Here is a 23,008-nt window from a genome sequence, read left to right on the forward strand (position 1 = left end):
TTTACCTTTATTCAAAAAATTTAACATGATTACTCCATGGCGATCCCAAAAAACTGAAGCAAGAACTTTTCCAGCAGTTTTTTGAACACGAAACTTCTTAGGTTTTGGAGAACCAGAGTGTCGCCATTCCATCGATTGTTGTTTTATTTCTGGATCGTAGAAATGAACCCAAGTCTCATCCATAGTAACAAATCGGTTTAAGACGTCTACATCGTTTTCAAATCGAACGAGATGCTTCTACCCTTGCAACATTCATTTGGGGATTCATTTTGCAGCAATTTTTCTCATATCCAAATTGACGTGAACTATATAATGAACGCATTCGTATGAAATATTCAGTGCTTCAGATCAGATCCGTTTTAGCCCAATTCGACGGTCTGATAAAATCATTTCATGAGCTGCATCGATATTTTCAGGTTCTTGATGATGGCTCGATACTCCAATTTTTCGATTTTCACAATTTCGGTGGACATCTTTCTTCTTTTAATTTATTTTGTAACTCTGGTTCACTTTTTTCGGGCGCGGAAAACATTCCTTCACATAGTTTTAAAGATTTGAACAATTGAAAATGTACACCAACTAGATTAGTTGATATTTTGCAAATACTTGATATTCGCAAGGACTAGAATATCTTTTAAAGAAACCTAAGCCCCTCCCACCGCCCCCAATCCTCTCCAACATTAAATATAATTAGTTACGACTAATGTAATGACCCAAATCAATTTCTAACAATAATAATTTATTTACACGTACAAATAATCATCAATTTCTATTGGATACATTCGTTACATTTCTTCAATAAATACTTCAATTCAATTTGAATATAAATAATGTATTTTAAATAGAAATAGAAAGTCGCTCAATATTTTGAGTATGAGCCTAACCTAACCTAACCTAACCTATCTAAATTTTCAACCTCAAAAAAGGATGTGAAGGAATTAATTTCGTGCCCTACTTATATATTAAATGAATCGGCATAATCTTCTCCACAACATACTAAAATTTCAAGGAAACTAAGTAATTACCTAATTATAAAATGGGAATTATTTTTTTTATGTAAAAAGCCAGCACACTCGTTCACACGAGTAACTCGAGCGGTGCCTACTGTTTGGATATTGATCTTGAACTTCCGTAGGTTGCAGTATTCGAAAAAGACGTGTCTTGGTAGCTGATCCAACAAGCACTTCTCCAAAGAAATGAGTCGCTGTAAACTGACGTTCTTGGCCACGCCATGGAAACTTAATATGTTGACCTACGCAATTTCTCCTACCACATTGACCCCAATCAGTTAATAAAGAGAGATGACAGTTTATCTCAATCCCAAAGTCTTTCAATCACTTGCATCAGGATGATCGTTGATTGTGACAAGTGACAAATAATCTTAGATGACAATTATTCTCATTTCAAGTTTTTCTTTTGTATCTCTTGGGTGTTTGTTGAGGCTTTGTTTTTAATAATGGGTCATGTGACAGTTGCTATTACCAACTTTCTTATTTAAAACCAAATTATTTATTTTTGAGATTCTCCAGAAAATTCTGGGTATAATTTATGTACAATGTCCTATACCATCTTCGGAAATATCAAATGTTTCCAGATGTATTACAAAAGTTAAAACGTTAAAAAAAGAAAATTATTTTATATCAAAAATTCGCTACATTATGCATTATTTCCTATTCATTTCTTGATATTGAGAAAGTAAGCAAAGACTATTTCAGAATTTCTTTTTACTGATTCGAATTTAGAAAAAAAACAGAAAGAGTTTTGTTTAATGGAAGGTTTAATGGAAATGGAAGTTTCGCGAAGCAACCACTGGTTAACGTTGGCCAAACACATCAATTTTTCGAATATTAAAGGAAAATAATGATGACAATGTGATCCAATTAGATGTTTTAGTTTTTGGCGAGAGCCATTTGTACTTTACGGTCAAAATTGCTGCTATTGGTCCAATGAAAATCCTCACTGGTTGAGAAAAGAACATAGATAATATTCTGAATTGTTGGAAATCATATCGTAGGTTCCTTTTTCCTTTAAATTTTTAGATCTGCTTCGAAATAATGTCGTACCAACTTTGACAAACTTACATTCTGATCCAGCAAACCTACAAGTTCTTGTGAGTATAATATAGTTTCAGCAAGATGAACTACCGCCTCATTGCCATCTAACATCACAGGTTCAGTCAAAAGTATGTTGCCCAAACATTTATGGGAGCTGTGTATGTGTTTCACGAAACTTGTGAGGATTTACGTCACTCCGAAACCTCACATTTTGAGTATGAACATTTCCATTGAGAAATAAACTACTTTCGTCGCTGAAACAAATTGGTCTGGGATAGTCTGGCTGTTGGGGAATTTTAGTGGCATCAGACTGAAACATCGCATCAAATTTCATCACCCACTGCATTGGTAGCAGCTTTTTCTTTCTTTCCTCTTCCTTATATGACTAAACTGGTGAATGTTGTCATGAAATAGGCCAATTACTTCCTGATGTTTTAAGATTTTATCTGCTAATCTATAAATTTTTCAGAATCTATATTAACGAATTTACTGAGCCATTTCAAATAAACAATATTCGTGTATTTTAATGCATTCGAAGCCAAGCCACGTCAAAAAAAAAAACATAAAAACCCATCGAGATTCTCTCGCATCAAAGTTCAGAAAACTGCATCATGTAAATTATATTGCAGATAATCCTTTCAAGTAAATGGACAAAGTAAAAACAAAAACTTCATCGTCATAAAACCCGGTTATTTTCAAAGTGCGGCGCCATTGTGTCTTCATATCAGTTCGAAAGATTACATACAACTTCCAAGTTTATTACGAACATAACTGAATGTCTGATGGAGAACGATATTCGATTCCATTCCTGGATTATTATTATCCCGAAGGAATTCGCACTTACTGTAGAGTGATGATGATACGGGAAAATATTCTAGAAAACATCGGACTTTGATCTTCTGGTTTTCAAGGTTTTAATTGATATCATCGTTGTTACATAAACAAATAACTGCTTATAAAATAATCTAATGTTTAAATGCTTTGATTGATATCAATGTATATGAAAAAAATACTAATATTCCGATGTACAAGGGTTGTGTGCAAAGTTTCCGACCTAATCTTTAAGAAGTTATCAATATAAATTTCTGTTTGGCAATTATATAAGTGAGTTGTTAAGAAGATTCTTCTGAAAACATTGTGTACATAAATTCAAACGTAGTCGTATCAGCTTGACTAACAACGAGCGGTTTTCTTTGAACGAAGACTCGAAAAGAGTCCCTCCATTATCCTGATATGAATCTAAAGACCTATCCTTAACATGGTTCGAACCTAATAATAATTCACGCAACATGACCTCTGGAATGGGGTGCTTTCGTTTCATATTTCCATTTGTCATTGGAGCAGGCTTTACGAAAAGTGTCGTTTCATACAATTGATTTGTTTTCCTTCATCGGGGTCATTCCGAATTTTTGTTACATATTCGTTTCTCCACTTTATCAAACAACTACATTCCATCCATCCATTTCCATTGTTTGTTCCTTTTCAGTTCTTTTTTCTTTAATTCACTGAAACATTCCTTTTTCGTCTCTTTCTCACACAATTTTGTAGAGCGTAGTCTGAGAAGTATTTGTCAAAAACATTGTTTCCTGGATAGCATCTGGACATTCGTTTACTACAAAGTCGATTAAAAGCTGTTGAAATTACTTTGTGAGCATCTGTTTGGCCTCTATCTTTGCTAGGCTCTTGTAGATCGTTTACCGAATCTGCAAATCGATTTGTTGATGGTTGATCTTGAAGCTACGACTGCCACAATAATTTGACCTTCAATACACCGCATATTTGCACAAATCAAAACTTAACTGCTGACTGTAAACCGGAAACCTTACTAAGAGTACCTACTTGATGACTGTAGTAAAAATATTTCGAATTATGTATGAAGCCCTATTTACTTTTTTTCTTGGTATCATTAGATTTAGTAATTCTAATTTTTTGTGTAATGTTGTTCTTTATCTATATTTTTGATTGATTCACTGATTCTGAAAATAAAATATTGTAATGCGCACCTGGATAAGTTGTTTACTATTCAGTTCGCAGTGGGGCATCTCTTTTTGTAAACATGATGACCAGCATTATGAAATATTTCGATTCGACCAATAAATTTTATTCATTCGATTATCGTTAATTCTATATAGAGTGGCTAATGGAAGGATGGTAGCATTTAATAATACATGTTAGCCCTATCTGAGTACTGAGGCTGATTAGAAAAGATTTTCCAGTCGGGTTCTCTAAATTTCTTTCTGACTTTCTTTAATTTTTTATTTTTCATACCTTTTAATACGTGTATGTTTCTAATTGTTCTTGATTTTAGGAGTTTTCTGTTTCAAAATTAATTTTTTTAATAATTCTTAAAAGATAGATAAAATTTGACGTATCCACTTTTATTTAAGTCTTCATCAATAGGTCAAAATCAAAATAGAACTTTGTTCTAATAAGAAAAATTAATTTTTCCTTAGTCAAATATCTCAAATATTAAATTATTTGTAGTTTTATTAGAATTTACAAAATAGAGCCTCAAATTTTACTTAAATTATTTTGGACTTTTTTATCATTTAAAACTTTCTCGTTCTACTCCAATAAAACTACAAATAATTTAATATTTGAGATATAAGGACTAAGAAAAAATTAATTTTTCTTATTATAACAAAGTTCTATTTGGATTTTATTCTTATTTTGATATTCTGATATTCATAATGAAGAAATGAAAATGAAAATGAAGAACATTTAGAAACATGAATTTCACTCTAATTTTATATTCCTTTTTTCGTTTCTATGAACCATTTAATGACTGTTTATATTAGTTATTTCCCTGTTAGGACATAGATAATTTTAAAACACACAGAAAATTCTATATAGTTTATTATTATACCCGAAACAAGGGTGTCTAAATCGGTATTAATTATCCGTATAGTTAGTATGTAAATGTACATCCGAAAACCTTGAATTTAATGTTAATATAAATACATTTACATCTGCTCTATTTGTATCTAATTAGAACTTATTAAATTATATGTTTTGTAACTAATAATTCAGAAACGACCATAATGTAATTATCGTTTTGTTTTTAAATACACTTGTAATAATGAATAATAACACTGGAATTCATTTCCACAATGCTAATACATTTCTAATAATAGAAAGCATATTTAAGCACTGATACCAGTCCAGTCGACTCATGATAATATCAGGAGAAGTCATATACAAAAAATGCTTGTGAAATCATAACCTAAAACTGTTTGTTTTATCTTCAAGTTTATCAATCAATAATCAACAAAATAATTAATTTAATATTAAATAATAATTTCTGTCTTCGTTATTTTGTTATTTACTAAGAATTTCTTCAACTTCTAACGATGCAGTAGTGAGCAAGTAGCTTTAGTAGCATTTTGTCATATTGTATTTACGACTCTAGTTCGTGAAATTTTTTCTCTAAGGTTTCCAGGCCTGGAGAAATATAACTGGAATTGAAATACCTCTGTAAAATACTTCTTTGCGGGTTCTACTTGTTCAGAAATATCTCAAACCTTGTAGCATTAACAGCATTACGAGGATGGTTCCAGAAGTACCTGATCCCACAAAGAAAACACCAAAATTTGGGAAAAAATGTTTATTTTCAATGCAGCTCCATACACTTTTCCCAACGATGAATAAATTCGATACCCTTTTTAAAAGGAATCATCAAGCTTCTTTAAATAGCCAATAACTGCCGACATCACCTCTTCATTGTTGGAATGTCATCGACCACCGAGCCCTTTTGTCACTTCTGGGAACAGGAAATAATCCAAGGAGGCTAAATCTGACGAATAAGGTGCATTAGGTAGTAATTTAAACTTTAATTCAATAATTTTGGCCATTGTAATAACCTACTAGCTTTTACCCGCGGCTTCGCTCGCATCGAATCCATTAAATAAGTATCAGAAATCATTATAATAGAAAAGAACGAACTCTGTAGCTACATTAGAACCTGAGATATAGATCTTTGAATGTAGAAAAATTGCCAAAAACCTACAAAAATCCATAACTCTACATTGAATGTCCGCGCCTAGCTCCTCTCCAACTCAACCGATTTAAGTGTTCAAAAACTCAAAAGAAAGAAGGTGTTTCAGCGAGTGTTCTTAAACTAAAACGATCTCTGTAGCTATATTAGAACCTGAGATATAGATCTTTAAATGTAGAAAAATTGCCAAAAACCTACAAAAATCCATAACTCCACATTGAATGTCCGCGCCTAGCTCCTCTCCAACTCAACCCATTTAAGTGTTCAAAAACTCAAAAAAAAAGAAGGTGTTTCAGCGAGTGTTCTTAAACTGAAACGATCTCTGTAGCTATATTAGAACCTGAGATATAGATCTTTAAATGTAGAAAAATTGCCAAAAACCTACAAAAATCCATAACTCCACATTGAATGTCCGCCCCTAGCTCCTCTCCAACTCAACCCATTTAAGTGTTCAAAAACTCAAAAGAAAGAAGGTGTTTCAGCGAGTGTTCTTAAACTAAAACGATCTCTGTAGCTATATTAGAACCTGAGATATAGATCTTTAAATGTAGAAAAATTGCCAAAAACCTACAAAAATCCATAACTCCACATTGAATGTCCGCGCCTAGCTCCTCTCCAACTCAACCCATTTAAGTGTTCAAAAACTCAAAAAAAAAGAAGGTGTTTCAGCGAGTGTTCTTAAACTGAAACGATCTCTGTAGCTATATTAGAACCTGAGATATAGATCTTTAAATGTAGAAAAATTGCCAAAAACCTACAAAAATCCATAACTCCACATTGAATGTCCGCCCCTAGCTCCTCTCCAACTCAACCCATTTAAGTGTTCAAAAACTCAAAAGAAAGAAGGTGTTTCAGCGAGTGTTCTTAAACCAAAACGAAGTCTCTATCTTGAATAGAACCTGAGATATTGAGGATAGAACGTGTGTATGTGAAAAACTCCCATAAGTAATGTACAGGGGAAAATCGCATTTGAGTATAACTTGAGAATGGTGAAAATTAGATGGAATCCGATGGTTGATGGCTGATCTGTGCATCAATACCTTTCATTGAAAAAAAAATTAAGCAAATCGGTTGGGTAGAACGCCTGAACGGACTCGGAATGGAAATCATCAATTTTTTTTATATATAAGATGTGTGAGCTGGTGCGACACTTTCCTCTCAGTCAAATGCGGGCATTTCTGCTTGGGACGTTCCAATAAGTTCGTGTAATACTCGTTGTTGATAGTTTCTTCTTTTTCAATGAAAATTATCCCAGGCGCATCTCAAAAAAACGGTGCCTTGACCTTGTCTGCAGATGGAACGGTCTTTGCCTTCTTTGGGCCCGGTTCTTCCTTTTAAATCCATTGTTTCGATTATACTTGTGTTTCAGGTGTGATTGGATGGACCTACTTATTATCACTTAAGAATACTGGAAGTTCTACTGCCACATTTTTACCACTAGGACCTTTTCATTTTGCTCAATTTGTAATTACTCCTCTTTTGAGTGCGCCTTTGACCATCCTGATCATAGCTGCTCACGCATGTCTTTCTACGACAAAGTGCCATAGTTTGTTTAGTAGATCATTCACTAGTGCAATGGTGATGTACCTCTTTTGGTGATTACTTCTGTTTTCATTCCCAATCTGAGTCTCTGCTTTTTTCGTAGATAGCCTCAATCAGAACCAACGTAGTCGCGCTTCTCAGCGTGATTTCGCATTTCACAATATCTTGAGGTAAATTATCAAATACTTCCGAAATATTTAAGAAAGTGCAATACCGTGAAATCTACAATATGTACTGCAAAAGAAGAATTCATGCATCGATTTGCTATTATCAAGCATTGAATTGAATTGAATTGAATTGAAATACTTTTTAGTTTCCGTGAAAAAGCATTAGTCAGTTAAGTATCGAAATTTTCATCCAAAATCTATTGTCGGCAAAATAATGAATATATTCCATAACTTAGCCGCGCTCTGTATATTAACAAGATATTTGAAAGTTATGTACGTGTTCTATCATTTAGTTTGTTAACAGAAATGCCTCTTATTAATAAAATATATTAAATTTTGTATTCCAAATTAAAGTTCGTGGGCTAGTGGTACTGTGCAATTAAATGTAGCAGTACTGAGCATATTCCCCACTGTCCAACTTCAGATTCTGCAGAGGGTAAATTAGTTATTAGAAGCGCACGTAAAATAATGTAGTGTTAGTGTAGTGTTAGTGAAAAGTGTGTTCAGTATGAATATCATCAACTGTTCCAGCACAACTTACGCAACCCTGGCTAACTAGCAATTGAAGCAACTGAAAATTGTTCAAATATCAGACAAGCAGTCGATGAAATTTATATACACCAAGAATATTTTTAAGGGAAGGTGTAAATTGAGACACGTATAGCGAGTGTGATACGACAGGTACGTGTCATACGCTCAGCACCGTGATCCGCATATTGAGCTCAAAATTATTTGAATCCCAGGACCACCAGGAGTCAAACGATAGCTTAAATACTGGAAAGTTCAAAATATTTTGCTTGATTTCTATGATGTTTATTAACAATACAAAATAATAATTTGAAAACGTGTAAAAATTTACTTAAATTGTGGGTAAATAGTCTCTTAGCTACCCAATTTTTTTTAATGTTGTGTACAGAGTGGTTGAAAAACTGGTGAATGCTAAAATCATATCATACCTGGGTGATTAAATGAATTTTTACAAATCTGTGGTTAGCTTAGTCTGTATTGTGCAAATCTTTGTGTGTAATATATTTCGTCTTCTATTAGAAAAAAGGAAAAATACTAATAACACATGTGGCCCAAAAAACTTTCTTTGAACTATAGTGCCGCGCGACTATCGGTCGACGGTACCGCGTCGCGTTTTTAGTCCCTTAGCAGAACAAAGCAAATGTGCAAAATCAATAGATAATGAAAATAGAATGCTACGTTGCCAAATTTTTTATTCCTGCAAGGAATTGGCGACAATCACGTTTGTTTTCGAAGAGTAAAATAGCTTCAAAAAAAGACGAATAAAAAAATTTTATGTCGCAGATTTATGAAAAAATGAATTTTTTCAAGTTTTCACTGTAGAACACTATCATTATTGAAAAATTATAGGCAAGTATTACGTTGCTAGATATATTTGTAAATAGATACTAATTTCATGCAAAAATAGTAAATTTTTTTTGACAAAAAATTTTTTCTGTCATTGAAAAACGGAGCATTGCTCTAATGTTCAGCTTAACTAAACCTAACCTAACCTAAACTTTTTTCAATCTGCTCATTTTGCTCTGCTAACTTCAGTTATTTGCACCTTCTCTAGGAGGTTAAGCAGGAAGTCATTGGCCGATCAGACCAGGTACTTCTGGGACCATCATCGTACTACAAAATCGTGAAAAGGTCGTTGGAAACATGTGAGATTAAGAAATTTGATTTTTTATTTATAAAACATCAGAAGAACAATTTTGATGTGCTGTCGGAATCGAAAATGTTGACAAAGGCAAGTCTAATCAAAGTGAAAGTGATTAGAGTTGTCATTTAGGAAACATCGTTCAAAAATAATGAAAAAAAAAACAGTGAATTTCTTCGTTCTGACATTCTGATAAAAAATTTAACAAACCATATCGATCAATCATTGCCTTTTTCTAATATAACTTCGATTGACTCCAAAACTTAAATTACAACATCAGGTACGTGTTTCTATTGGATAGAAGATATAAAAAAATTAACGACGACCACAATGAATTTCCGGAAAAGCGTATCTGCACGATTTTGCTGCTATTTTCTTCGTTTACTGGAAAGTTTGATTAAAATTTTAAATGTTATTCGTAATTATTGAATAAGCACCCCAAAATGGTTCAATTTGCGTTTTTTAACAAATTGATTATGGCTATTTAAAAAAAGAGACTGATTTTTTTGCCACGCTTGTGGTAACCGTGTAAAAATGAAACTTATATGGTAAATACAGTGCGATCGCAAAAATCTTTAATCACGCTTCAGTGACAAATCTCAACAAGCTTTACACAACGTTTCAACTTGCTGCTTCCATCTATTTTATTAAAGTTGAGCTCGAACGACCACCTAGTCAAATTGTTTTGAAAAATGTTTCAAATTCAGTTTCAACAATTAAAAGTTGTTTCGCTGGGGACGAGAATCACGTGGAAGTCCCGCGACTCCAGAAGACATTAAATTAGTAGAAGAAAGTTACTGGCGCTTAAAAACAGAAGAAATTTCTGCACAGACCGACGCACGAAGGGCGAAAACTCCAAAAATCTGGCCAAAATTCGAAAAATTAATGCATTGGTTTAGAACCTTTTGTCCTGCAATGTAAGCATGATAAAAACCAGTTCCAGGAGGTCTTTGACCCCCTAAAACTTTACATGATATGGAGCAAAATACTTCTCCTCCAAGAATGTTTTACAAGCAATGACAAAACTTGGAGAAACTTTACATCCAATGTAGTGAATGCTTCAAAGTTCGTGATTTTCTTGCACAAATGCAAGAAAGTATTGGAGGGTGAAGAATGATGTACGTTGAAAAAAAATTACGTTTTCTCTTTAGTTGAGATTAAAACAAAATTGATGTATGACTAGTTTGAAACAAAAAAAATTACAGTTGTTCTGAGTAGAATCAAGTCTGTAGGTCTAATAGTTGAGATACAGCCTTTCAAAGTTTATTAATTTTTTCCCAAAAAAGTAAAACTTTTGGTCAACTTTGGACCTAAAAATCAGGGAAAATACGTATTCTATAAAGGAAGTTATACGGATAGAAGTTACAGCAAATTTAATTAGCTTTCATTTAAGCTCAACCGTACGAGTTTAGGCCTTATGGTTGACACAGGCCAACAGCTTCTCCTTAGTCATTGATAAGGTGGTCGACTCTTCAAACATGACCTCGTTATATTGAAGGGAATTGTAGCGACTCACACGCTCTGCAGTTTTGGTGCTCTTCTCTGCCACATCTTGTGGGTAACCATCAAAAACTACAGCAACATTTCGCCCATAATGGTTCAGGGTGTAGCTGACATTCCTTGCAATAATGGCCATGATAAAGTCATTCCGATGCCATGTCACCTTATGTAATAGGTAACCTCCGTCGTGTTGGCTCCTAGAGAGATGTTCTGGGGCAGCGGTGTGAAAGCCGAGAAAAAATTAGATTTCATCCCTTTCCGCATTCCTCCTTCGCTGAAAAGAGACATGGGATACGGAGGTAACTCATATGTGAAATGTTCTTTCAGTTCTTTGTCGGACTGCTTCACTATACACATTCGCTGGAAGAAGTGAGTGACTCAACATCCACTCGATTATCCCTCACTTTTATGGAGGTGCTCAATTATTTCATTATCTATTTTATTACCTATTTTATTAAGAATCTGAGGGTACATAATTTTTTCACGTTTCTCAACTTTTATGTTCACGCAATATACCTTTCAGAATTAAATTATGGTGGTTAATAAAGAGTACCTAGTATTTTTTGTGTGTAAATTACCCATTACCATAATTAGAGCTCGTAAGGTCGAATTTACGAAAAAAAAAACGATTTTTCCATTTTTGGTTATTTGAGGATTGTGAGAGAACCATAAGGTCTAAAGACGTACGCTTGAGCTTAAATGAAAGCTAATTAAATTTGCTATAACTTCTATTTATATAACTTCCTTTGTAGAATACGTATATTTCCGGTTTTTTAGGTCCAAACATGACCAAAAGTTAAAATTTCACATTTTTAGAAAAAATTAGGAAATTTTGAAAGGCTGTATCTCAGTAACTATTAGACCTACAGAACTACACTAGATCTCGTTTTGTAGCAAATTTTATCTACTTTGAATAAGTGTGGATTAATTATTCCCGACAAACGCATCGTTTCAAAGTTATTTCAAGAAAACCAGCATAACGGCAAAAGTTCCCAAACAACATACCAAAAAATCAGAACTAGCTGTTCACTTGGCGATTTTAAGACTTTTTTGTGTACGATTTGACTGGCCTATATATTTATAAGTTCTGAACAAAGCTCATAATCGAACTCTCTATGTAAAAATATACAAAATCAAATCTATAGCTCTCAACATTAATCGAAAACTGCTCAAATTTGTTTTTGCAATAAAAATATGAAATTATAATGATATACATATCCTACCAATTATCATTTAAAAATTTATGTATTACTTATAAATATGAGTTTGGATGTTCCACGATGTATAAAAAATCAATCAAACTAAACATAAAAACATTTTATGGCGACTAAACCTTTTCATGTCACCGTATATTATGTATTCAATAGAATGAATCAACTTAGTATGCAATACGATAATTAAGGAGTCCTTTGAATAATCATTCATGAGCAGCACGCGTATTGTGAATAAATTTATAGAATAATAAAATTTGTTTAAAAAATAACCTTCCCAGGAGAATATCGCCGTTCCACGCCCCCTCATCTTTATAAGTAATTTATTTATTTCGTATAAGTAAGAGGGAAAAGTTCGCTAGTCATAGATAATCGATTTATCAAATATAATCGATTAGGGTGAGATTGATTATGCGAATTATTCTAAATAAATATTATTTTATTTAAGGGTGTACATAAAATAGCCAAAGGGTTGCCAGGACGTCGTATCCTGCGCATGACCTTAGCGTCCGCACCCAGACGACTTATTGAAATATCGAACCCCCGCCCTACTCACCCAACAGCAGCAGCTTGATGTCCTTGGCTGCCTGAATCCCATCTTCTTTGAGATTTTTCTCGATCTGTTTGCTTCTAGCCAGGGCTGCCCGCTCTTCTGCTGAAGAAGTGCACCCCATCCTGCACGTTCCCTCCTTACAAAACGTCGCGCCGGTTTATTTCCACCCTTTCGAACACTGAAACCACCACACACCCTGTCTCACTTTTCACCTGCCACTGACTAAAACTAACACTGGTCGGCACTCATAATTCTTTTATATTGTTCTGCAACAAGCGTCGACTTGATTTTTCCAATCTATTGATACTGTTTTGTTTTATGGATATTTGACAGACCGGCCGTGATGTTTCTACGAAGAGCGCGTCCGCCACCGTTCGTCAGAAACGCACATTCGCTCGATTCTGTGCAACACTTGGTGCGCCTGCGTTGCACCACTCTCTACTCATACTCACACCACGCATCGCCACAGTGATGGCGAAAACGAGGAACCCCTACTCTAACTACTATTTTCCGCTCCGATTTGATTTTCATATAGTCCAGGACGATATCCAAAAATATATTGTTATATTATCTAGAGAAAAACAAACTCATACATAAACTTCAAGTTTTCTAGAAAACATTTCATTTGAATTCGATGAAAGGTAATTATACACTTTCACGGTCACCTGGTATTTTGGCTCTAGAAAATCGAAAAATGGATGGATTTTAATGATCTTGCTCTCAAAATGTTCCATTTTACGGCGTATTTATAAAAAAAAATTAATAGAAATAGCTGAATGAAAATTTCTCATAGTTTTACTGTTTTAAATCGTAAAAAAAACGGTTTTGCAAAATAATCCTTTACAAAAAATTATCTTATTATCAGATAAAGTTCTTATATTTTTTTTGCATTCTACATAAATTAATGAACAATTTAAAAAAAAATCCAAAAAGAATGAGTTTTTCAGTTTTTATAGCTTAAAATGAAATCGATGAAAAACAATCAATTTTCGTGAATAGTTTCGTACTATATTCTTCAATGTTAATAGTTTTTGAACCATTAAAAATCGAAAAATAGATAAATTTTATAATTTTGGTCTCAAAATGTTCCATTTTACGACGAATTTATGAAAAACACGGGGTTAGTGGCCGAATTTTCGGTTTTTAATAGTTTTAAACCTTAAATAGTAGAAAAACTTTTTTTTTCAAAATATTCATTTTTTATGTAAATTGCGAAAAAAAATATACGAACTTGATTCCACGACGTCAGAAACAGTTACGAATGATTATATGTAGAAAGTCATTTTTTTGCATTTAAAGTCATGAAACTGTAAAAAATATTTATTTTTTTTTTAATTTTCGACCAAGATCATTAAAACCCATCCATTTTTCGATTTTCTAGAGCCAACCTAATATAACTACCTAACCTAACCTAACCAAAAAACCAGGTGACCGCGAAAGTGTATAATTACCATAATTTTTTGTGAAGGATTATTTTACAAAACCGTTTTTTTACGATTTAAAACAGTAAAACTATGAGAAATTTTCATTCCAGCTATTTCTACTAATTTTTTTTATAAATCCGCCGTAAAATGGAACATTTTGAGACCAAGATCATTAAAATCCATCCATTTTTCGATTTTCTAGAGCCAACCTAATCTAACCTAACCTAACCTAACCAAAAAACCAGGTGACCGCGAAAGTGTATAATTACCATAATTTTTTGTAAAGGATTATTTTACAAAACCGTTTTTTTACGATTTAAAACAGTAAAACTATGAGAAATTTTCATTCCAGCTATTTCTACTAATTTTTTTTATAAATCCGCCGTAAAATGGAACATTTTGAGACCAAGATCATTAAAACCCATCCATTTTTCGATTTTCTAGAGCCAACCTAATCTAACCTAACCTAACCTAACCAAAAAACCAGGTGACCGCGAAAGTGTATAATTACCATAATTTTTTGTAAAGGATTATTTTACAAAACCGTTTTTTTACGATTTAAAACAGTAAAACTATGAGAAATTTTCATTCCAGCTATTTCTACTAATTTTTTTTATAAATCCGCCGTAAAATGGAACATTTTGAGACCAAGATCATTAAAATCCATCCATTTTTCGATTTTCTAGAGCCAACCTAATCTAACCTAACCTAACCAAAAAACCAGGTGACCGCGAAAGTGTATAATTACCATAATTTTTTGTAAAGGATTATTTTACAAAACCGTTTTTTTACGATTTAAAACAGTAAAACTATGAGAAATTTTCATTCCAGCTATTTCTACTAATTTTTTTTATAAATCCGCCGTAAAATGGAACATTTTGAGACCAAGATCATTAAAATCCATCCATTTTTCGATTTTCTAGAGCCAACCTAATCTAACCTAACCTAACCAAAAAACCAGGTGACCGCGAAAGTGTATAATTACCATAATTTTTTGTAAAGGATTATTTTACAAAACCGTTTTTTTACGATTTAAAACAGTAAAACTATGAGAAATTTTCATTCCAGCTATTTCTACTAATTTTTTTTATAAATCCGCCGTAAAATGGAACATTTTGAGACCAAGATCATTAAAACCCATCCATTTTTCGATTTTCTAGAGCCAACCTAATCTAACCTAACCTAACCTAACCAAAAAAACAGGTGACCGCGAAAGTGTATAATTATCATAATTTTTTGTAAAGGATTATTTTACAAAACCGTTTTTTTACGATTTAAAACAGTAAAACTATGAGAAATTTTCATTCCAGCTATTTCTACTAATTTTTTTTATAAATCCGCCGTAAAATGGAACATTTTGAGACCAAGATCATTAAAATCCATCCATTTTTCGATTTTCTAGAGCCAACCTAATCTAACCTAACCTAACCTAACCAAAAAACCAGGTGACCGCGAAAGTGTATAATTACCATAATTTTTTGTAAAGGATTATTTTACAAAACCGTTTTTTTACGATTTAAAACAGTAAAACTATGAGAAATTTTCATTCCAGCTATTTCTACTAATTTTTTTTATAAATCCGCCGTAAAATGGAACATTTTGAGACCAAGATCATTAAAACCCATCCATTTTTCGATTTTCTAGAGCCAACCTAATCTAACCTAACCTAACCTAACCAAAAAAACAGGTGACCGCGAAAGTGTATAATTATCATAATTTTTTGTAAAGGATTATTTTACAAAACCGTTTTTTTACGATTTAAAACAGTAAAACTATGAGAAATTTTCATTCCAGCTATTTCTACTAATTTTTTTTATAAATCCGCCGTAAAATGGAACATTTTGAGACCAAGATCATTAAAATCCATCCATTTTTCGATTTTCTAGAGCCAACCTAATCTAACCTAACCTAACCAAAAAACCAGGTGACCGCGAAAGTGTATAATTACCATAATTTTTTGTAAAGGATTATTTTACAAAACCGTTTTTTTACGATTTAAAACAGTAAAACTATGAGAAATTTTCATTCCAGCTATTTCTACTAATTTTTTTTATAAATCCGCCGTAAAATGGAACATTTTGAGACCAAGATCATTAAAACCCATCCATGTTTCGATTTTCTAGAGCCAACCTAATCTAACCTAACCTAACCTAACCAAAAAAACAGGTGACCGCGAAAGTGTATAATTACCATAATTTTTTGTAAAGGATTATTTTACAAAACCGTTTTTTTACGATTTAAAACAGTAAAACTATGAGAAATTTTCATTCCAGCTATTTCTACTAATTTTTTTTATAAATCCGCCGTAAAATGGAACATTTTGAGACCAAGATCATTAAAATCCATCCATTTTTCGATTTTCTAGAGCCAACCTAATCTAACCTAACCTAACCAAAAAACCAGGTGACCGCGAAAGTGTATAATTACCATAATTTTTTGTAAAGGATTATTTTACAAAACCGTTTTTTTACGATTTAAAACAGTAAAACTATGAGAAATTTTCATTCCAGCTATTTCTACTAATTTTTTTTATAAATCCGCCGTAAAATGGAACATTTTGAGACCAAGATCATTAAAATCCATCCATTTTTCGATTTTCTAGAGCCAACCTAATCTAACCTAACCTAACCAAAAAACCAGGTGACCGCGAAAGTGTATAATTACCATAATTTTTTGTAAAGGATTATTTTACAAAACCGTTTTTTTACGATTTAAAACAGTAAAACTATGAGAAATTTTCATTCCAGCTATTTCTACTAATTTTTTTTATAAATCCGCCGTAAAATGGAACATTTTGAGACCAAGATCATTAAAACCCATCCATTTTTCGATTTTCTAGAGCCAACCTAATCTAACCTAACCTAACCTAACCAAAAAAACAGGTGACCGCGAAAGTGTATAATTATCATAATTTTTTGTAAAGGATTATTTTACAAAACCGTTTTTTTACGATTTAAAACAGTAAAACTATGAGAAATTTTCATTCCAGCTATTTCTACTAATTTTTTTTATAAATCCGCCGTAAAATGGAACATTTTGAGACCAAGATCATTAAAATCCATCCATTTTTCGATTTTCTAGAGCCAACCTAATCTAACCTAACCTAACCTAACCAAAAAACCAGGTGACCGCGAAAGTGTATAATTACCATAATTTTTTGTAAAGGATTATTTTACAAAACCGTTTTTTTACGATTTAAAACAGTAAAACTATGAGAAATTTTCATTCCAGCTATTTCTACTAATTTTTTTTATAAATCCGCCGTAAAATGGAACATTTTGAGACCAAGATCATTAAAACCCATCCATTTTTCGATTTTCTAGAGCCAACCTAATCTAACCTAACCTAACCTAACCAAAAAAACAGGTGACCGCGAAAGTGTATAATTATCATAATTTTTTGTAAAGGATTATTTTACAAAACCGTTTTTTTACGATTTAAAACAGTAAAACTATGAGAAATTTTCATTCCAGCTATTTCTACTAATTTTTTTTATAAATCCGCCGTAAAATGGAACATTTTGAGACCAAGATCATTAAAATCCATCCATTTTTCGATTTTCTAGAGCCAACCTAATCTAACCTAACCTAACCTAACCAAAAAACCAGGTGACCGCGAAAGTGTATAATTACCATAATTTTTTGTAAAGGATTATTTTACAAAACCGTTTTTTTTACGATTTAAAACAGTAAAACTATGAGAAATTTTCATTCCAGCTATTTCTACTAATTTTTTTTTATAAATCTGTCGTAAAATGGAACATTTTGAGACCAAGATCATTAAAATCCATCCATTTTTCGATTTTCTAGAGCCAACCTAATCTAACCTAACCTAACCAAAAAACCAGGTGACGGCGAAAGTGTATAATTACCATAATTTTTTGTAAAGGATTATTTTACAAAACCGTTTTTTTACGATTTAAAACAGTAAAACTATGAGAAATTTTCATTCCAGCTATTTCTACTAATTTTTTTTATAAATCCGCCGTAAAATGGAACATTTTGAGACCAAGATCATTAAAATCCATCCATTTTTCGATTTTCTAGAGCCAACCTAATCTAACCTAACCTAACCTAACCAAAAAAACAGGTGACCGCGAAAGTGTATAATTACCATAATTTTTTGTAAAGGATCATTTTGCAAAACCGTTTTATTTACGATTTAAAACAGTAAAACTATGAGAAATTTTCATTCCAGCTATTTCTACTAATTTTTTTTTATAAATCCGCCGTAAAATGGAACATTTTGAGACCAAGATCATTAAAATCCATCCATTTTTCGATTTTCTAGAGCAAAAAAACCAGGTGACCGCGAAAGTGTATAATTACCCGATGAAAATACGTAAAATTTCAATATTGAATGTCTCGACATTTTGTTCGTATTATTGAATATAAAGTAAAATAATAATAACCGGTGTTTATTTTTATTAGATAATTTACGGAAAATCGGGATTTACGGAGATCAGTTTTTTCAAAAATGATTCCAAGATACATTTCAAAACGTGTCAATACTAAGCTTACGTCAAAACATAGTAACTACGATGGATAGCACACAACTCGGATCCAGGGTCTTGACAAAGGGGGGTCATTAGTATTAGGACTAGTACTCCCCCAAAGATATGGCATTTTAAGCTTTATACCCACAAAATATAAGTTAATTATATTATTTTTGACAGAATAATGACGAATTTTGATCAATTTTTACTTTAAACCTCAATTCCTCATCGACTTTGAAACAAAAAACTAAGTTAATTAATCAGTATCGAGAGGGAAGTTTCATGACCTCCATGAACTCCCCTAGATCCGCGCTTGATAGCACAGAATTTTGCTTCATAACCCCAACTGCCAACAGAAAGATAAAAGAGGCTAAAGGAAAATTGTTAAGAGAAAAATGTCAAGAGACAGAAGAGCTGGAACGGAGACTTAACAGCTTTAACGTACATAAAAGAGTCAAAGAATTTACCTGAACTAACAGAAAGTCATGGGAGTCACGACCCCCCTGGATTCGCGCTTGATAGCACAGTTTTTTGCTTCATAACCCCAACTGCCAACAGAAAGATAAAAGAGGCTAAAGGAAAATGGTTAAGAGAAAAATGTCAAGAAATAGAAGAGCTGGAACGGAGACTTAACAGCTTTAACGTACATAAAAGAGTCAAAGAATTTACCTGAACTAACAGAAAGTCATGGGAGTCACGACCCCCCTGGATTCGCGCTTGATAGCCCAGATTTTTGCTTAATAACCCCAATGTCAACAGAAAGATAAAAGAGGGTAAAGAAAAATGGTTAAGAGAAAAATATCAAGAGATAGAAGAGCTGGAACGGAGACATGACAGTTTTAACGTACATAAAAGAGTCAAAGAATTTACCTAAACTAACAGAAAGTCATGGGAGTCACGACCCCCCTGGATTCGCGCTTGATAGCACAGATTTTTGCTTCATAACCCCAACTGCCAACAGAAAGATAAAAGAGGCTAAAGGAAAATGGTTAAGAGAAAAATGTCAAGAAATAGAAGAGCTGGAACGGAGACTTAACAGCTTTAACGTACATAAAAGAGTCAAAGAATTTACCTGAACTAACAGAAAGTCATGGGAGTCACGACCCCCCTGGATCCGCGCTTGATTGCACAGATTTTTGCTTAATAACCCCAACTGCCAACAGAAAGATAAAAGAGGCTAAAGAAAAATGGTTAAGAGAAAAATGTCAAAAAGAGTCAAAGAATTTATCTACACTAACAGGAAAAGAAACGTTGGAAAGTTGATAAACGAAAACAACAAGCTCATTATAGACAACGAAGGGCAGTTGGAGATATGGGAAAACTACATCAAAAATTTGTTTACTGATGATCCTCATGCAATGAATACTCTTGATCTGGATGGTCCCGAGATAATGAAAAGTGAGGTAATAAAAGCCATAGAACAAACAACGGATGGAAAAGCAACAGGATGCGATGAAATACCGGTTGAATTTTTGAAAGTTATCAATGAGAACAATATGAATATCGTGTTTAATAAGATCTAAGCTACCGGTCAAATTCCATCCGACTGGTTGAAATCTACGTTTATAACATTCCCCAAAAAAGCAAACTCCAAAAAGTGCAACGAATATCGCCTGATAATCTTAATGAGCCACACACTGAAGGTATTCTTTAGAATTATTTATTCTAGAATAAGAACAAAATTAGAAGAGCTAATAGGTCGTACAGGGAACCCCTCTTTGTGATGCAGGTCTTGATTCAAAAATTCCTAGATCAGCAAAAAGATGTTTATGCTTACTTTGTCGATTAAGAGAAAGCATTTGACACTATCAACCACGACAAACTGATTATATCGATCAGGACTCGACACCAAGGATATTCAGATTATAAAAAAATCTGTATTGGAATCAAATTCAATATGGAGACATGAAAAGTCAGGACATAGGCATTGCTAGGGGTGTTAGGCAAGGTTGCATTGCTGTTCAACTTGTACTCAGAACAAATACTTATAAAGATACTGGAAGAATGTGATAAGGGCATCAAAATTAACGATGTATCAATCAACAGTATTATTGGCAGATTACGTCGAAGATCTACAGATGATGAAAGCTGGTCTTAAGATCAACAGAAAGAAAACCAATTTTATGGTGATTAGTAAGAGAAAAATACAAAATGTTGAGAGAGTACACCGCTTCAAATACTTGGCATATACAATAAATGATGTATGGAACCCTGATTTAGAGATTCAGATTAGAATTGAAATGGCAAGATCCACATTCATAAAAATGAGAAACCTCTTGAGTAACCGCAGCAACCTGAGCATTGGTACCCCAAAAATGTTAAGTACTCTCCACGCTGCTTTACGGTGTGGAAGGGTGGACGCTAAAAGTAGCACCAATGAAAAAATTAGAAGCTTTTGATATGGAGGAGAGGGTTAGGTAGAAAGAAAAAATCCTGGCTGAAAAATGGTTCCAAATACCAGAAGATTCGAATATAATTCGTGCGGCCCAAAATATCAAATGATGGTCGCCAACCTTATCATATCATTAATTGTTATTATTTATTGAAAAAACTCACATAAGGTATTTAAATACAATCAAATCTTTCTTAGAAAACTAATAAATAAATTTGTACTAAACACTATCGAAGATCGTACTACTCTCACTTAATTTGTTAATGTCAATTTGCTGCCACTTTTTTCAAAACCTTTCATCTATAATTATCACATCCTATTTAAAATATTAAAATGGTAGAATTAACTGCATATGCATTTGATGTATGATTTTGTTTCTGGTAACTCGTCAAAAAGTTTTATACTGAACGCTTTCCAGGGGTTTTAATACCTCCTGTAGCTATTTTCAATAAATAATTTATGATAATTTTCTTCAGAATATGTCTTTATGGCGATCAGTGTCCTTGGCAAGTACAACGATCTAAAAATCGAAATTTTTTGAGTTAAACAAACAGTACTTTTTTGTTAAGAAATCAATCTTTAGATTGTACACTTCTGGATGGTTAATCATTGGGCGTGAGCCGCCCCTGGACATCAGATAGTAGTGTAGAATTATTTATTCCGACACAAACACTCCTTGGATATTCGTAATCATCCATTGAAACTTTTCGAAACTTTAAAAGCCTGTAACTCACTTTTTTGCATCAAGTCCCGAAACACCCTGTATATTGCTGAATAAAGAATGAAAAATCATTTCAAACTCAATATATTGAAAAGACAAATGAAGAATAAAACAACTTTCGGACCTCACTGTATAATAAATCTTGTAATTTCTCTTCCTCTCTCAAATGGTTTATAATAAATTTGGTATTCTAGACGATTCTAAATATAAGAAATCTATTTTTCAACCGGACTATTCTACTTACTCTACATATTATGGAGGAAATAATTTTATTATCCATTATAATATTGGCGTAGTGGCAGTGAGATCTGGCGAAACGTACAAATAATATGAATAAACCAAACCAAAATCGAAGCTACATTAAATTCAAGTAGAATTATTTTGTTGATTTTTGTGGGTGGATTGACATGTACGCATGTAACCAATTTTTAGCAACTTTAATTACGTGGCGCTAAACTAAATTGGTAAATGTTTACTTTATTAATTAATAACCTGATTGCACTTAAATGAATGTATGCAAACAACTTGATAAATAAGTATACAAGAGATTCAAGCAACTAAGATTGTCTTCTTCAACTTTCTCCTTACCTAATTTCTTTGTTGCTTTAGCCCTTTTACTTGTTCCTAGTTCAAAACTTTCTTATTCATCAGGGCTTCAACACCAGAATACTATTTTGAGTCTTCCTCTAGCTTTTTATATCTTGTTCTTTCGAAAGGTTTTTCTTTTATCGGTCTCAACTGCTTCTGTAGACTTAAAATAATTCCAAAAGTCATATCCCCGAGAGTTTTTCTTTTTAAGTACTCCTTTGATCAACTTTAGTATCAATCAGGAGCGTAGCCAGGATTTAGTTTTGGAAGGGGTTTGCTTTGAAGTAAATAAAACAACAAAAATATACTTGCATGAAATTTAATATCTATATGTTCATCGGAAAATTTACGACTTGAGCCCAGCAGCCGTCCGGAGAAACTTCTACAAAACTTCGCTCATTCCGACCGAGGAACGTGGCGAATAATCGAGAAACAACGCAAAGTTTCCATGCAATACAAAATAGTTCGGTATCTCGACTAGAGATGGCGTTACTGCATCTGCCTCTCGTCAAAAGATGGCGGTAGACGCTACTATATATATTCAAATGTAATAATTTAACTCTCTTTACTCCTCGAATTTTGCTTATTTCGGGGGGGAGGGTTGAGCCCCCAAAACCCTCTCCTTGGCTACGTCCGTGGTCTCAATGCTTTTCTATACCTTCCTCGTTCCCTTTTATAGAGTTCAATGACTTTTTGGT

At 33.0% G+C, this 23,008-nt stretch overlaps 1 protein-coding gene across 1 annotated transcript in view; it reads right to left on the bottom strand.

Moving 5' to 3' along the window:
• LOC130441231 (guanine nucleotide-binding protein G(o) subunit alpha) overlaps nucleotides 1-13,134 on the bottom strand; it is a 112,994-nt gene extending 99,860 nt beyond the window's left edge. Inside the window, exon 1 of the mRNA XM_056774814.1 lies at nucleotides 12,694-13,134. Within this exon, the coding sequence (XP_056630792.1) occupies nucleotides 12,694-12,811 (118 nt within the window). The 5' untranslated portion in view covers nucleotides 12,812-13,134. The remainder of the gene's footprint in view (nucleotides 1-12,693) is intronic.
• Between the last annotated feature and the right edge of the window lie 9,874 nt (nucleotides 13,135-23,008).

The sequence above is a fragment of the Diorhabda sublineata genome, chromosome 3, assembly GCF_026230105.1.
Source record: "Diorhabda sublineata isolate icDioSubl1.1 chromosome 3, icDioSubl1.1, whole genome shotgun sequence".
NCBI classification, from domain to species: domain Eukaryota; kingdom Metazoa; phylum Arthropoda; class Insecta; order Coleoptera; family Chrysomelidae; genus Diorhabda; species Diorhabda sublineata.